The following is a 17399-nucleotide window of genomic DNA, read 5'->3' as shown; positions in this document are numbered from 1 at the left end:
GGAGAGTTGCCTGTAAGTTTAGTGCCTTTCAGTCGTGACTCGCAGAGATAAATGGTAGTTCGGAGGTGCGCGCAGTTAATCAACACTACGGCTGCCTTACAGCGTGTGCAACCCGCAGATCATTAGGTTAAATGGAGGACATTCGTGTCCTTCCAGAATCAATGCAATTATTGTTGGCAACAAGGACAACAATTGGAGTGGCAGCACTAATTTTACTAACCTGCTATTAATTATGGTGTCCCCCACGCCCAGACGGCGTTTATAACCCGCGGAAGCAAGCGGTGCCGGCTGCTTCTGTTTTAAAACGGGAAAAGTTGGAAGTGGAGTGCCTGGTCGCGTTGGAAAGTGTTAATCAGTAGGAAAGAGTGCGATCAGTGGAGCTATTCACTTGAACGTCACTCTGGTAGAGGGGGTTAGTGAAGTGGTTGTGGCGCCTGGGGACCGAAGGCACTGTGCCGCTCCGCGCAGGTATTGCACACTGAGGAATGTCTGCGCTAGTTCTCCGTAGCTCCCTGCAAAGTCAGCCAGCGCAGAGGAAAGCAGAGAAGCCCTGCCATGGCACAGCCGTCGCTACGACGTTGTAGCCGAAGCCTGGCGTGATCGCAGGTAAACATTTTCTTCTTGCTTTGGTGGTGATGCCTGTGTGTCTGTGTGTGTGTGTTTCTCTATCTGCACGGAACCGGGAAGAGGTGGGGGGGGGGAGCGGTGGGGCTTATTCGCCCCCCCTTTTCCCTTCTTTCGGAGCCTGTTCTAGCAGCGAGGCAGCTGAAAACGAACTGCTGGAGGGAAGAGAAACTATCTGTGATGAATCATTTGGCTTTGTGCAATCTTTACCTAGGAGAGAGGGCAAATTTTTTTTTTTTAACACATGTGTGTTATTTCTTGGGAAGGGGTGTGGATATGATATCCAGCGAGCGCTAAGGTAAGGTACCGAGAAAACTTTCTGGATTTTTAAGTCAAACTTTAAAAGGCAGAGAATTTGACCTTGCAAGTAGGAAAGTTTTATCTTCGCAGGGAAGTATGTTCATGCTGTCTGCTGCCAGACAGCTTAAAGGCGGTAGCGTTTGGATGCCTACGAGTCTGCGGCACTGAGGGTACAGGAGCTGGAAAGAGAAACCTTACATAGTCTTTGCTTTGCTAATGAGAGCGGAGTTGTTGTGGTCTGCAGCGGGCAGGTAAATGTACAGATGTTGTAGGATCTATCCAGATATACAAGGGCTGCCCAGCTCGTAGCGTTTGCCTCGCTTGCTGAAAAGTTTTGTCTCTGTGTGAGAGAGGGCGCGTGTGTTGGCTCTAGTTCTGAAGTGTGAAAAGTTAGTAAATACAAAGAATAGAATGAGCATGTGAGGCCTTTTTGCTTTAGTCTAGATTGTTTGCCAAGAGGATTGAAGACTTAGGGAATGAAACCATATAAATGGGTAGCTTTGAACGACTGATTTTATGTGTAGTTGTAATCTGAGTAAATTAATTAGCTGTGCCTTCTTATGCAACTGTTATGTTTGTCATCATAGCTCTAACCGATCACAAGCCCTTGCACAGGTTTGTGCAGGTCGGCAGCATCACCTCGATTCAGAGTACAGGAGATGCAATTACACTTCAATGGGCTCAGGAAAGAAAAACAAACAAACAATCGTATTTACTGTCGATAGCGACTTTATGGGAGCTAATCTACTTGAAAATGTTGTAGGCTGCCCCCGGTTCCATGTCAGATACCAAATGGGCAACATGTAGAGCTTCACAGCGTTTGTCAGGCGGTGTCAGGGTTGCTTTAAATCTATAACGTGAAAACAAAGCAAAGTCGACTGGAAGAGCTAGCTAGAGTCTGTTTAGCCCATAAGCAAATTCCGTCACTGAAATAATTCCAGGAGTGGCAATAACCCCTCCAAAAGAGGAGGCGATGAAAATGCAGATAGTAAAAGTGTAGCTGCATTAACTGCCTCTAGATCATGTCCCTGAAGACGTCCATCAAAGCGTTAGTCCTGAAGAGGTTCTCTGTTTTACCTGCTGTGGCCTGTTCCAGCATCACAGCGTTTCCTTCTCGTTTTGTGCTTTTACAATAAAATTTGCACGAACGCTGGCTCCAGGTTCTCGGAGAAAGAAACACATAAACCCTCGGAGAAAGACTTGCCTGCGCTTTGGCTGTGAAATACCTGGGTGTGCAGGCTGGCTCTTAGAGAACAGAGGGGAACTCTCCAGCCTTTCCTATTGATCGCAATGGGCTTACTTGCTCAAACTTTTGGAGAAAGGCAGTGTGTGTTTCTCATTCTCGAAAGCTGTTCCCTGCTTTGTACAGGAAAGGGGCTTTGGCATGGATCAATTTTTATTGCACAGCAAAGACTTGCATTTTCCAAATGCTTAAGGATATAGCCCACAGCATTAAGCGTCTTTGCTTGGATTTGAACAGTGTTACGTTGTTTATGTGCAAGAACCACAAAGGTTATTTTAAATCATTGTGGGGCTTATTGCATGTTTGTGCTCTGGCACCAAAAATTCAAGATGAAATATAACTGTGTTGAGTTTCTTATCAACAAAGGGCCATTATTTGCAGATTGTAAGTGAAACAAGACATGAACACTGGAGGAAAATATAATGTCAACTTTTAGCGTTTAAGGTTATTAGGTTTTGGTGGTGGTTTCTTGTTTGTTAGGGTGGGGGGTGTTAATTACTGCTTTCTAGGGAATACAGATTGTAACTGGCACAAAGCTGACCTGGGATAAAATGATAGAGCAGGCAGGCTGCAAAGAAAAATGACAAATAATTATCATGATTAATACAGGGAAGTTCACTACAAAAAATGGGCACCAGAGTACTTGCATGGTGCAGTGAAAGGCAACTGTGATACATAAATAGACAAGGCCTATAAATATTGAATTTCACCTTGTATTTTAAAGTTTTATATACTCATCTAAATATCAAAACCTGTAGTGTTCTGTGGGCCGCTGCGGAATTGACATCTGCGGTAGTATCAAAAGAGGGAAGAAAAAAAAAAACCAAAAAAACAACCAACCCAAAAAGAACCCAAACACAGAACACCAGGACATCTCACAAACTGCAGCCTGGAAAACTGGAAGGACTTCTTCAGGCAGTTCTCTAGCTCACCCAGCTAATTATAGTACTTTACACCGAGTCGCTCTTGAGATAAGTGCAACTGTTTTCTTGCCTAGCACCGGTGAGTTACACTCCAGGGCTTAAATAAACATCCCCCAGCGCAATCAGCGCGGGAGGCAGAGGGAAGCAGCTCCGAGCCCTGCGTGCAGACCATTGTGTAAACACCGGGTGTCTTTTCTTCCCAAACAATGCACTAGCCCGTCAGCACTCGCAGAAAAGGAAATTGCTTGTAAATAGCAACTAAAAGTATCATTAGATCTTGACGGCACCGGGGTAGCAGGAGGATTGAAGGAGGGAGGGTGTCTGTTACAGTGGCGAAGTTATTAACATTCCCAGAAAGAAGGTATTAGCATTTCAGGTGAGGAAAGAATAGGCACTTTCTTCTTCCCCCCCACCCCCACCCCCCCGCCTCCTTGTCCCCCAAATCGATACAGAATTCAAAACCGATTATTAATGTCATTTGATTCCCGTTCTTTATACCTTTCTCCCGGCTACAGATACTGAGCTGTCAGGATAATTTGCATGTACTGTGTCTGATATCTTTTATTTGCAAACAATCTAAAGCGCCATAAAACGCTGCTCCTTGTAGTCTAACTCAATCCGAGAACTAGTATTTTCATCTGTAAATTAAAGCAATTACGCAGCAGATATTATATTATGTGTACTGTGGTCTCCAGATAGTCATCAATCACCCTCAATCGAGCTGTCAGTGTGGGCAGATTCGTTTCTGGGAGGCAGTCTTCCAGCTGGGGAGAAGAAGAGAACATCATCATTAATTAGAGTGTGACCCTGGGGCTATTCACATGTCTGAACCCAGGAATCTCTCTAAGCAAGTCTGCACACCACGGAGCAGCATTCGACTGCACCAGCAACCGAGCTTCAGCCTCGGAGATGACTCCTCCGCTTCCTCCACCCGCCTGGTGATAGCCGGCCGTCGGGGGGAGATGCTGGGGCTACCGGACTGCCCCAGGCCACCTCCGCCGTCCGGTAGTCCCATCATCTTCCCCCCGACGGCTGCTACCTCCTGGGTGAACCGGGGAGGAGGACGGGGGGGGGGGGATACTGCCTGTTTGTGTGTGAGGGTCCCAACTCCCAGAGGGTAGGGAGGCTGATGGCAGCGGTGGGGTGACACAGGGCTGATGGAGATAGGGTTCTTCTCAGGCCCTCCTTTACTCGGGGGTCCCGCTGTAGGGGAAGCCTCTTAGCACCTGGGAATAGATGTTTGCTCTTCGGTGAGAAGCAGCACGTGAAACATTTAAGTTGCACCCCTCCTTTCCTAAATCTTCTCCCTACTCTTCCCCCCCCCCCCTCCCCAGCTGTGTGCACCTCGGAGCACAGGCAGGCTGGATACGGCCCTCCGCCCCTCGAAAGGCCGGCTTTTCCAGCGGAGGTTTGCCACGGGATCAAAGTCGGTTTAACGTGAAAAGTCACGTCCTTTCAATCATTCCCCGGAATACGCTCGTAGGGTTTTCTACCTGTAATCACACGTCTGGAATAAAAGCCGTAAAGAAAAGCAGGATTGCATGTCATGTGCTTTATTGTCAGCCTTAGCGCTAATTTTAACTGTTGATTAAATCTTAAATGAAGACTCAGTCGTGTGTCCCTTCATATGTCTTGTTTGTAATTGAGACTAATTATTACTGTGGGGTGGGAAGAAGCAGCTGCTCATTAATTAATTTCTAATTAAAAGTGCTTACCAGCCCTTCAGTGACGAAGGCGGGTGGGGGTGAAATCTTAGTTGATACAACATTGATCCTTCAGATTAAAACCATTCATTTCCTTCCCTTCCCCGCAGAAATACACAGAAATGTTTTGAGCAGGCGTAGCCGCCGCCTGAGAGCTTTCCAAACTTTCTCTCCTCTTGGGCAGGCTGAGAGGGACGCTGGAGAGTCTATTTTCCACTTCAGGGAAAAGGGTCCCGAAAATTAATGTTAAACTCACAGACGGGGCAATTTGAATAGGTTTTGCGTGACGTCAGAGGCTAGGCTCTTTTAAAACAGTGTCCTTCTTAATTGATGTATTTCTCGTACCCCCCCCCCCCCTTCCCCATTTATTTTCCGCGGGAGCAAAGTATGTATTTCTGCAGTCACGTTTGCCAGCCTCGGAGCCCACACGCAACAATTATTTCTGTTTCGTAGCTGTAGAGGGGAAGGCACTAAAATCACGATATTAATTTTTTCCCTTCGGTTATATATATATATATATATAAAAATACGTTTAAGATTTTATGCAAATAAATTAAATGTGGTTTTCTGCTTCGTCCTATAAGCATCTAGGGACCTGTGGTTACCAATCAGTTGGTACAATAGAGCAGAGCCAGGCTGCAATAGCGTGCAGATCAGACGTCTCGCCTTGTTTCTAGATAACTGGGAGCCTCTGTACCATGTCATATCCTCAGTTTGGCTACCCTTACTCCTCTGCACCCCAGGTAAGACTTTTTGCCTACCAACGTTAATTGATTGAATTTCAGTCCTTATTGATTACTTCCGTCCAGGGCTAAAAGCAGCAGCGATCCTGCCTAGCATGCGGTAGCGGCAAATCTGCTGCTCGCTCTGCATCTTTCCCATATGCTTAAATCGTATCTCGTGCACATATTTTCAAATGGGAAGGAACACGCGGGATTTAGAGTGTTGGGGGGGGGGTGGGGGTGATAATAATGATTATGGAGGGGGACTACAGAGATGAGGGAGGTGAGAAGGGGAGCCTGAGGTCCCCCAACCCCCACCCGCTCTCTCCACCCTCCTCCCAAAGCGCTTTTTTCCTTTCCCGATTGAATTCACAGTTTACCAATTAAACACGAAAGTAGTGAGGTCCGGACCGTAGAAACATAATGGGATCTTCTAAACCAGCAGGATAATAACAGATGCGTTCGTGCCTGCTACAAATCTGCAGTCAAAATAAATACGCATGAGTGATTCAGAAAAAAAGGTTTAAAAACGCAGATGGGAAGCATTGTGCTGCAAGAGGAGAAAACCGGTGTAAACCCAGTCTTGCGAGAACACACCAGAAAAGTTAGTTTTAAATGCAAAGGTCTGGAGCAATGTATTACAGAGGATTAGAAGCCCACAGTCACTGGGCGTTTGTTTGTTGTTATGTTGTTGTGGGTTTTTTAATAAGTGATCAAATACTTTCACCTCGGGGTTTCTGCAGAGCGTTTTTACCCCGATTGAAGCAAAATACGGATGGGGGTAGAGAGGGGGAGGGGAGGAGGTGACACCCCAAAGGTGCGACCTGATAAAAACCAAACCCCCAAACTTGGTTACAGTTTGGGAAGTTTCCCCCCATCACCACCGCCTCCCTTCCTCCTCCCTCCCCTCCCCTGCCCACTGCCCTCAGCGCCGCTCTCTTTCCCTCCAGTTCCTGATGAGCACCAACTCCCTGACGACCTGCTGCGAGTCCAGCGGCCGGACGCTGGCCGAGACGGGGGCGGCCGCCACCGCCCAGACCCCCGTCTATTGCCCCGTGTACGAGAGCCGCCTGCTCGCCACCGCCCGACACGAACTCAACTCCGCCGCCGCCCTGGGGGTCTACGGCGGCCCCTACGCCGGGCCCCAAGGCTATGGCAACTATGTGACCTACGGCACCGAGGCTCCCGCCTTCTACTCCTTGGTAAGCCGCCCCGCCGGGGATGCGCCCGTCCTTCGCCCTGACTCCCGGTCGGCGGGTTCCCTCCGCGGCGTGGACAACCCCGGGCGCTGCTGCTGCGGCGGCTGCTTCTCCTTCTCGCCCCTCCAGCCCTCCCCCCAGCCGCTCCATCCCGCTTTTGGCGACAGGCGCGGAAGCGCGGCGCATCCAAGCCCCGCCGTTATTAAATATTCAAGCCCGGCACGGTTCTCACGGCAACGCAATTAAAAGTCGCGCCTGACGAGGTGGCGGCCGAGTGCGGAGGGCCAGGTCCGGGAGGGTAGTTTGGGAGGCCATGACCCTGGATGGCAAAAAACGGTGCGATCTTCCCAGCCAGTCTTTTTTTTTTTTTTTTTTTTTTTTCTTTTCTTTTCCCCTCCCTTTTTTCCCCTGGCACCGTAACAGGGCGAGTTAATGTCTCTATTGATCTCGCTGGTCGCCGCAGCCGAGGGGCCTCTGAGAAGGTCCGACGCGCTCCCCCCCCCCCCCCCTCCCCACGTCATCCCACCCGAGATTCGGGGGAGCCGGGCGGCGGGGCCGTGGCGGTGGGCCGAGCTCACCCCGCGATGGGGGGGCGGCGGGGGCTGAGGGCGGTGGCGGGGTGTCTCTTGCAGAACAGTTTGGAGGCGAAGGACGGGAGCGGGTCTGCGCATGCGGGCATCGCCCCAGCGGCTGCCTACTACCCCTACGATCACACCCTCAGCCAGTACCAGTACGACAGGTAAGCGCACACACACACCCCCGGCCCCGCTCGCCGCCCCCCACCTCTCCACCCCCGCCATCCCCACCCCTTTTCCGCCCGCCCCGCATCTCCCTCCCAGCGGACCTGCCTCCTTCCTCGCCGCCCAGCATCTCCCTCCAGGCCGCAGCGATGCCGCCTCCTCTTCCCCACCGCAGCGTCCCTCTCCCGCAGGCAGACTGGCAGGGGGTCCTCTGCCCCCCGGCCGAGGGGACGGGGAGGACCTGACCCTCTCCACGGGGGCGGTCATTCTCTTTTCCTGCACGGAGTCTGGTTGAGGCGTCCGGGCATCTCCGGTATGTTTGTTAGTTTTAAAGCAGCACAAAACCACTCACACACCAATTCAAGCTCTGAGGCCCATTGGGTGCCGGTGACCTTTCCTGGAGGATGTGCATTAAATATTCAGTCTCGGCCCAGTGTCATCTGTGTTAGGTTTCTACAGTTCCGGGAACAAAAGGGTAGGAGAGATTATTAATAAAAGGAGTAAGAGGAAATATATTTCTATTATCAGTTACACCCTGGGGTCACTCAGATATATTCTGTTTGAGTAGGACTGATCAAACAACAGGAAAGCGGGATTTCTGTGTGTTTGCAAGCTGCCCTAAACGTTGACATTGACTTTACTGCGAATAAAGGCTGGCGCTTTCCTCCCTCTTTCCACCACCCCCACCACTGCCCAGGGGGGATTTGCATTGCCCCATGCTGCTGCTTTCTGAACCCTTCCTCCTTGCTTTCTTCCTCGGCCTGAATTCTTGGGGCAGGTCACCCTCTTAAAGTTGAGCTGTCCTCGACCATCGCGCCTGCCTCTGATCCAGCTACCCCCCCGGGGCCCTGGGATCCCTCGTGGAGCAAGTCTAGAGGGGAGGGGGGACGGAGGCTCCGTGTCACGCTGCAGGTGTTCTCTGTGCCCGCAGGTACGGCACGATGGACGGCGGGACACGGAGGAAAAACGCCACCCGGGAGACGACCAGCACCCTGAAGGCCTGGCTGCAGGAGCACCGCAAGAACCCCTACCCCACCAAGGGCGAGAAGATCATGCTGGCCATCATCACCAAGATGACCCTCACCCAGGTCTCCACCTGGTTCGCCAACGCCCGTCGGCGGCTCAAGAAGGAGAACAAGATGACCTGGCCGCCGCGGAACAAGTGCTCAGACGAGAAGCGGCCCTACGAGGAAGAGGAGGATGAGGAGGAGGAGGGTTCGCAGGAAGAGGCGATGAAGAGCGGGAAAGCCGAGGGTACCCTGCTAAAAACAGGCACTTAGCGGTTCTGCCGCGGGGGCTCGGCCGCCAGCTAGCCCCTGGGGCGGGCCTCGATCGTGGGGGCGGCCGCGGGCCTGGCTCGTGGGGGAGGCCGCGGGGCAGCGCGGCGCCGCCAGTGACCTTCTGTCTTGTTTTTGCTGTCCCTTCCCCCGTGCCCCCACCCCGCAGAGCCCACGGGCAAGGAGGAGAAGGAGCTGGAGCTCAGCGACCTGGAGGACTTGGACGCCGCCGAGTCGGAGAGCTCGGAGTGCGAGCTGAGGCGGCCCTTCCCGCACTCGCTCCCGCACCCGCTGCCGGGCGGCAGCCACCCGCCGCGGGCCGCCGAGCCCTCCGCCAAGATGCCGCCTCCGGCCGTCGCCGGGGAGGAGGAAGAGGAGGAGGAGGCGGCGGCGGAGAGAGCGCGGAGCTGCCTGAAGACCGCTGCGGAGTGCGGCCCCGACCTGCTAGGCGCCCGGCAGCGCGGCTGCGAGTCCAAAATGTGCTTCCAGCAGGGGCAGCAGATGCTGGAGTCGAAGCCCAGGATTTGGTCCCTGGCGCACACCGCCACCTCCCTCAACCAGGCGGAGTACCCCTCCTGCATGCTGAAGCGGCCGGGGGGCTCGGCCGCCGCCGTCTCCGCCCCGGTCAGTGTCATCGACAGGCACCAGGATTCGCCGGTCACCAACCTCAGGAACTGGGTGGACGGGGTGTTTCACGACCCCCTGTTCAGGCACAGTACTTTGAACCAAGCCCTGAGCAACACGACAGTTTCCTGGGCTACCACCAAAGGAGCCATTCTGGAAACGGGCGCCTTGGGACGCGCGGTGGGGAACGGCGCCAACGTGCTCAAGGGGCAGCTCTCAAACTTGGCCCACCATGACTCGAACAAAGAGTTCCTGGCGTTTCCCAAATCAGGAAGCAAAATGTTTTGTTCCTAACAGTCCCACCGAGGGGCGAAGGACTTACTAACGCTTAAAGAGTCAGCTACACTGAAAAGAGACTTGCAAGAGTTTAAAATTGAAATATAAAAGTTTTCCTTTTTTTTTTTTTTTTTTTTTTTTTAATTTTTAATTAAAAAAACCCAAACATCAGAATCGAGGATTTAAAAATTCAATTTGCTCAGTTCAACGGACAGACTTTGCTCATTGCTGTTCGGAAGAATTTCTACTGGCTGCGACTTTAAGGGATCAGTGTCGTGAAAGTTATTTAATTCCATGTCCAAAAAGCACGTACTATAGCGTAGACCTACTTACAAAGTTTACATCCGAAAGTTTACAAACGGGAAATTTTAATTCAGATTTAATTTAAGGCATGCCGACATTAGTTATAAAGACTTCTCGAGAGTTTTCCTCCTGATTTCCTTGTTAGCATATAATTCACAAACAGCACTTCTACTAAGTTTACACCTACTGCACAGATTTACCTTGACGGGGGAAAAAAAAAAAAAAAAAAAAAAAAAAAAAAAAAAAAAAAGAGAGAGAGAATATGTTAAAAGGTATGTTCACTCCAATAAATTGTCTGTTTCAGAGGTAACACAAGTGGTGGCGTTTTGCATTGCTCAACAAGCACCTTTTAAGTTTCAAAATTCCTTCTCGGAGCCGGTATTTCCAAGGACTGTCAACAGGCTGCCGGGAGCGGGGAACAGAGGCTGAGCGAACCGCTGCCGCGGAAGGATGAATCCGCGGGAGGGATTCTTGGCCGCTTCCCGTGCCCCCGCGGCTCCGCGCTGCGCCCCGCGGGAGAGCGGGGCGAGGGGCGGCAGCGGGGGCGCCGGCCGCCCGGTAAGGCCGGGTAGGGCGGGGGAACATCGCCCTTCTCTCTGTCTCATCCTCTTCCCCCCACTCCTCCCCTCGATGAAGGCGGGGGTCGGGCCCAAAGGGCTGGGCTCGTCGCCTCCGCCGTGCGCGGAGCAATTGATTCACACGGAAAATTTGATCTTTAAAAGAACCGTTTTAGCTTTCCAGCTTCTCTGCAAGGATGGAGAATCGCTGATCCTCCATGAATATTTCAGCACTTCAGGACAGATGCTTTACCGTTTTGACATTAAATAGAGTGCAGCCAACAAAAAGAAAAAGGCAGAAAAGAGCGGTCTCGACGTGTGATTCAGGAGCACTCGCAGCCAATTTACCGCTTAGATAACAGGCGTTTAAAAGATTTCCTTTCCTTCCCCGGAACGGGAACAAACTACTGATCCCCGGGCCGGGAGAGAGGGAGAACTGCTGGGGAAGAAACTGCCAGGCGATGACAGACTCTGGCTTACCAAGACCGGCCTAAGCCCCCTCAGATGCAGTGCCCGTCGCTGCGGGGGAAGACCGAAGGCATCCGAAGGAAGGACCGAGCTGACTCAGGACAAGCAGAAGAGCTTTTCTTGCCTGCCAGCCTCCTCGTCCATCCCACCCTTGGGGTTCCCAGCCAGCCTCTCCCCCCACCCCCACTCCCACCTTCCCTCCCTCTCCATCTCCATTCCTCCGAAAGAAATAAGAATACACTGCCGGGTATATGTATATAAAGGGAACGATAAGCGCTAACAAGGCGGCACCCAGCCAAAATATAACATGGTCCAGTCCGCAAAGTTTCTAGCGAGACCTGTTAGTGCAAGGACTGAATAAAGGAATCCGGGTGCGGAGATCAGATCAAGCCCTTCCCCTCTCTGCGAGCAGCCGTAATTGGATTGTATCCAGTCATATTCCCTGTCATTGTATTGACTTTCGCTCTCTTGGATGATATTATCGAGATCACTGAACCCCTCTGCTGATCTGGCTGTCAAAAGGCTCAGACAGGAGCCCCCGGCCTGGAAAACGTGCATCAGCCAAGATAATTTGAAGTGAAATTTTCATTTTGACAGTAAACCCCTCAATTTCTAAAGGCTCTGCACCCGGAGAGCTCGGTGGCAGGGGGAGGCTTTACAGAAAGCCCACGTCTTAAACTGAAAAGGGCAAAAGAACTCGAATTAGTTGTAATAGATAAAAGGGCAAAAATAAAGAGTCAAGGGTACTTGACAGTAATAGCGAAAGTGGAGTCTCGGGGGAGCCGCGATCTCAGCTAAAGGCTGGGCCGGCAGGAATTTTAATGCAGCCGGGGCGGCCGGCGAGCTTTGCCTCTGAAAACCTTTAGACAAAGCAAATTATTTTCAGCCAAACTAAGGAGGTGGGTATGACGGAGGCGAGAAAGAGGGAAGAGAGAAAAAACGAGTGCTAGGTCTGCCCTCAAACCACTGGCGAAGGCAAGCGGGATGGGGTGGGAGTCCTCGCTGCTTTCGGCGATGGCAATTTCAAAGCCGTGAGGTTTTGTGAGTGCAAGGCTCGCTCTGTGTGTGGGGACCAGGCGGGGTGACACTGGGTCTGCCGGAGGGCTTCGGCTTCCCTGACACAGAGCCCTCACCCCTGCTGCCAACACAGAGACAGCCTAGTGCGTGCGGGAGACTGTGCGTGAGTGTAAAGAAAGGGCTTCTCCTCTGAGGAGCCAAAAATCTCCCTCAGCATTAGAAGCACCCTTAAAAAGCTCCGCTGGGCACCGGGCACCCACCCGCACGCCGTCCCGTTCGGCGGGTGACACCTCCAAGAGTTATAAATCGTCACTGCTGGGTCAGAAGTGCGATTTGGTCAGTTCGCTGTCTGGGAGGCAACTCCCTCCTCCTACACCCCCTCCTCCCCCCCACACACACACCCTCCAGGACTGAAGGTGATAACAATGTGGCCGAAACAGTCTGACTGAAATATCAGAAGCCAAAAGAAAAGCGAATCAAACCTTTAGCCCTCCGGTTTTGTGTCATCGTCGTTATAAACCAAGTTTGAGTTAAGTTTATGTCTGCTGTCTAACAAGAGCAGATCCCTCCGGACCAGGGCACTGGTCGAGTATTAAACCCGGTGGTTCCGCATGTGTCCCTGTGCCCTCACACACATCAGAACATTACCGACCCCGACGGTGATGCCGTAACAATTCTGGGGGAGGGAAATAGTTTCTTGGTATACGAACCTTACCTCTATATCAGGCTCAAATGCACTGGTCCTCCTAAAGGTTGGGTTGGGAGTATTTTTATTGTTGTTTGGGTTAGGTGGGTTGTTTGGGTTGGGTTTTTTTTGGTTTTTTGTTTGTTTGTTTGTTTGATTGTTTAGGGGTTTTGTATTTTTCTGGTTGGTTTGGGGGTTTGTTTGTTTGTTTTTAAGTATGGACAAAAGAGTGTGAGAAATTTTGCCATTTGATTCAATGGTACAAGTCAAAGATCAGGTTCAGCTGTGTTAGAGGAGGCTAGGGGGCTGAAAGGGAAAGCCGTGCAGCTCTTATGTCTGTAAGAAAAAAAAAAAAAAAAAAGGGGGGGGGGAGAAATACAAAGGCAGACTGAAAGAGAGAAAGAAAAAAAAAATCATAGAGAAACGGCTTGAAACTGAGAGACTCTAAATCATTCAGCCATGGCAAATTCAAACACACAAAGGAGGGGATGCTAAATTAACAGTGCTTTTTACATAGAGCCCAAATAAAACTGTAATCAGCGACGCGTTACTTTTCATTAAGCGAGTTTGACAGCAGCATATTCAGCCTCGACAAGGGAACAGGAGCGAAGAAATATACGGCTCTCCCAGCCCGAGTCATAAGATAATTCCTTAAGCTCCATTAACAACTCTTAGCCGCAGGAAATGGGCTCCCTGAAAACATCTCCAAATCTAAAAGCTTTATCGACCTCTCAAACCTCTGCTGATGGTTCTATTTTTTTAAAAAAACTTAGAGGCGAGACGTCCAGCAAGGTAATAGACTTTGACACAACACCTTCTTAACTAGAGAGAGAGAGGCAGGGAAAACGAGACCTTAAATGATATTTAAAAGGCAGCCAATTAAGATTTAAAATGATTGTCTCCTGAGATTATGCATGTGATTTATGTCATCTACCTTTTTTCCCAGGCATGCATGCAAAGTTGCAATGGGGCATGTTGCCTGTTCCTTAAATAATAATAATAACAATGATAACAATATAATCATAATAGAAGAAAAAATAGTAGCAATTAAAATTCTGTAACTATCTCACATAATTGTAAATGTTAATTTAGGAAAGGGATGGCATTTAGATAACCTGATTACAGAGCAGCTTGCAACAGCCAGCCTGTTTATAGGTGCCTGATTAAAAGGGACAAAATTATACACACCTTTTCTATTCATATTTAGAACACATTTCTTTTTATCCTGACTTCATATTTTACTATTAAAGTTGTGTAAACAGTTCATATTCACAGAACCCAGTATAGAAGCTCCTTCCTATCAGCCACACGAAGAGAGGTGTCCAAGAAGACTTTGTCTTAAGACTTTGAGCATTACGTATTTTACAGATGTAATAGATCAGAAGCAGACTCTAACTTACTACAGGTTTTTTGATTTACCTTTTCCATTTAAATCTGACCTTCAAATAATACAAAGGCTTGGGTGTGAGAAAGTGTATATTCAGTTAAATGCCAAGAAAAGAGTTAATGCTTACATTGTACTATTTCATGCAGAAATCTTTGAAAATGCAGGAAAGAATTATAGCTCACTGATTTTGTGAGGGATCAGAAACTGTTGCAATGAGTGTGTTTTGGAGATGAATGGGGAGGAAACAGATCATTCTAACACCACCCTGTTTTGGTCAAAGTTTTTAGGTCCCCTGCCCCATAGATGAACTTAGTACTGGATGAAAAGTGATGAGCTTGGGTCCCAAATCCCGCCCCTCTTGAGGTTTGTGCATGTAACTTTGTACATGAAAAAGTAAAGACTGGAGAGATATTAATGGTCAAGTTATACTCTTTTATTTCCTTGATAAAAAATTGTAATAATGGTGCTTCCTCCTAAAGAGGAAGCTATTTTGAGTGGAGTAGCTAATGGCCAAAATGCAGATGCTGAAAGAGTGACATCTGGCATCAATTCCCTCTTTGTATGAGGATATTTTCACTCACATCTACTGTAAAAGAGGCTGTGAGGTGCTCAGGACTTCTGGGAAGCGTTCTCTTCATGCTCCTTGTGAAACTGGAGCACTGCGGAAAAGAATTCCAAATTTGTAGGTCCCCCCAAAAATAGTTTGAATATACACACCAATTACATAGATCTGCAGCCAGTTTAATACACAAGGCACCAGTCTCCCCCACCGTATGTCTATACAGCAAAACCTTTTTTTGATTGAGGACTTGAAGAGAAATCAAACATAACCCAAAGAACTGAGAGAAGAAAAAACTCCTAGGAGCAATTCTAAAGCAAAAGATGGTATTTTCTTCCCAGTATCCCCCCACCTCATTGAGAAAAGGGACTGTGTTCATGGAGGAAAGAAAGAAGCCTCCACATGGAGTGTATATATTCAATCCCCCACTGGTATCCTGCTTTCCACAAGAGGGAATGTGGCCTGTGCATGAGAACTGCAGTTGACCTACTTACTAAACTCAAAAGCTATTTCTTGTCCATCCCCATTTAAGGAGAGAATGAAAATGAAGAAAATATCTTGAAAGAAAGTGTTCTGTTAATGTTTTCTTTTCTTTTTTTTTTTTTTTTTCCCTGACACAATACATGAAAAAATTCTTTTTCTCATTGATTTGGCTACACAAAAATGAGGGCATAAAAATAATTTTCTTCTCAGTTTCACCTACATTTCATTTCTCCAAATCACCATGTCATTATTTAAATTTTGAAGTGGATGGATTTCAGCAGCCATTGGTGAGTATTTTGTCAGTGGTTTCCATAGGACCATAATCAGGCCATTTTTCAAAGAGTACATCAGAAATCCTTTCTGAAATACTGCCAAGGATGATCATGGAGATGAAATGGAACTGAAGAAACACTTACCTCCAAATTATCTCTTTGATTTATATGATGCTCATGAAATGTCAAAAATCACAATTAAAAAAAAATATCTTTTTGCCCTCTATCATAGTATCTATCAGTATTGTGATTTAGGCATTTGTAATAATCTGACAAATTATTCACAGTAGGTTCTGCTGTCCTCAACCTGAAGGTGGTCAGCTAACATGGTTCCCTATATTAGTAATTTTTCCCTGGATAAAATTATTGGAAAGGGAGGATAGCACCCAGGGAAAAAGCTGAAGGGGAACACTTCCAGGGTAGAGGAAGAGGCTATGAAATGATGTCCTGGTTTGGGCGGAGTGCTTGGGAATGCTTTTTGATCATGATTCTTCTTTCTTTTCCCCTGGGAATGGTAAAAATGACCATCCCAAATCTAAAAGAAGATATATAAAACTTGGCATAATGTTCTTCTTTCTGGCCTGGTCAGATTACAGAACACAAATGAGTTCTGTATGTGACAGTAACGTCATATAAGCCAGACCTGATGACATCAGTTGTTGGTATCCATGTGAATAGAGTGTTTTAATTTGCAGACTTCATGCCATTAGGCATTTACAAAAAGGTTGCCCTTTTTGTAAACACACCATCACATTCTCACTGACCTTGTGACACAAATGATTGATGGCATATCAAGCACAGGAGGTAGGCAATGGGAGCCATTATTCTCAGTGTAAGTAAAGGTAACAGGTAACTTTTGGTCCAGTGTCACATCTGTAATAAAGTAGAGATACAATTTTACTTTCAGTCTTATTTGCCACAAAGTCTGATGCACACAGGGTGATTCATTGGCTACAGCCTTCATAGAGAAACAAGCAAAAACCTTCTCACCCAGAGGAGCAGTCTCATAATCTTGCAGGCAAATGTAAACTAGATCCGAACCAAAGTGTATAGTTATGTAGTCACTTTACGACAGGTCTGGTGCACACTAGCTGAAATAAACAATACCTAAAAAAAGTAGGGTATCCCAGTTGATTTTACTGACACTATGCCAGGTAGGGAAGTTCCATCATGACAGAAGACTTGCCAGAGGAAAAGGAGCAGGGAATGGAAGGCTTTTGTGATGAGGACTGAAGCTCTTTATCAACTCCATGTGTTTTCTCAGTACTGATTTCTGCCTCCATTTACACCAGATTTAGTCAGCTTTAACTCAGATTAACTTTGTTAAGGCTTCTCCATATATACAGTACCTTGTCAGACAGCAGGAAAGACCCCTGTGCATGAAGCTGACTTAGGTAAAACCCTCTGCTGAAGAAGTTCCTGCATATAAACCTGAAGGTTAGAAACATACACAAAGTTCTTGAAGGAAACTTGAAGGCTCACACTATGTAACTGGTTTAGATTAAGGATTTTAGGCGCATAAATCAAATGCTTCAATGAAGCAGGCTAGTTCAAGTGAAGTTATTTCTGTATTAAATTAAAGCAAATGGAATCAACAAATGTGGAGGCCAAAAGTCAGATTCCCAAACTTATTTCCAGGTTTACCTTCAAACATTTCCCCTAAGCCTCTGGTCTCTAACAGTAATGCAGGACAGAGAAACATCAGGAGTTTTTTCTTCACCTTCCCATCTGGAGAAATGCAAAGCCCCTGTTGGCTGGCAGATCTATGAAGGAAAAGACATTAGCTCTTGTCCTGTCTGTTGCCACACAACCTAGTCTTCAGATACAGCTATTCTCTTCCTATACACAAATCTTTGCTACTGCTCTTCCTTTGTCTGAATTTTTCTTTTCCAGAAGAAGTAATGGGAAAAAAAAAAGGAAAAAACAGGTAGGAAGAAATGTCCTTCACTTGAACAATGAGTCACAGATGCAGGCTCATGCCTCTCACTGTGGACAGGAGGCATTGGTAGTACTGAGCTGAATTCTGCATTTGCAAGC

General features: G+C 48.3%; 1 protein-coding gene across 4 annotated transcripts; it reads left to right on the top strand.

The window, feature by feature from the left end:
* The first annotated feature begins 514 nt into the window (after positions 1–514).
* On the top strand, positions 515–10249 carry IRX4 (iroquois homeobox 4). Of its 4 annotated transcripts, none has more exons than XM_071736887.1 (6): positions 515–606; positions 5471–5536; positions 6466–6717; positions 7347–7453; positions 8386–8708; positions 8901–10249. In XM_071736887.1, the coding sequence occupies exons 2-6, from the start codon at positions 5492–5494 to the stop codon at positions 9647–9649; spliced, it is 1476 nt and encodes a 491-aa protein (XP_071592988.1). In that variant the 5' UTR covers positions 515–606; positions 5471–5491; the 3' UTR covers positions 9650–10249. The 4 variants fall into 4 exon arrangements, with proteins under 4 accessions (XP_071592988.1, XP_071592986.1, XP_071592989.1 ...); XM_071736885.1 differs by having other exon boundaries at positions 5378–5536; XM_071736888.1 differs by lacking the exon at positions 515–606 and adding an exon at positions 633–922.
* The last annotated feature ends 7150 nt before the right edge of the window (positions 10250–17399 follow it).

Source organism: Heliangelus exortis, chromosome 2, assembly GCF_036169615.1.
Source record: "Heliangelus exortis chromosome 2, bHelExo1.hap1, whole genome shotgun sequence".
In the NCBI taxonomy this organism is placed as follows: domain Eukaryota; kingdom Metazoa; phylum Chordata; class Aves; order Apodiformes; family Trochilidae; genus Heliangelus; species Heliangelus exortis.
The sequence above is the reverse complement of the archived record's forward strand: the minus strand, read 5'-3'. Positions and strand labels throughout refer to the sequence as shown.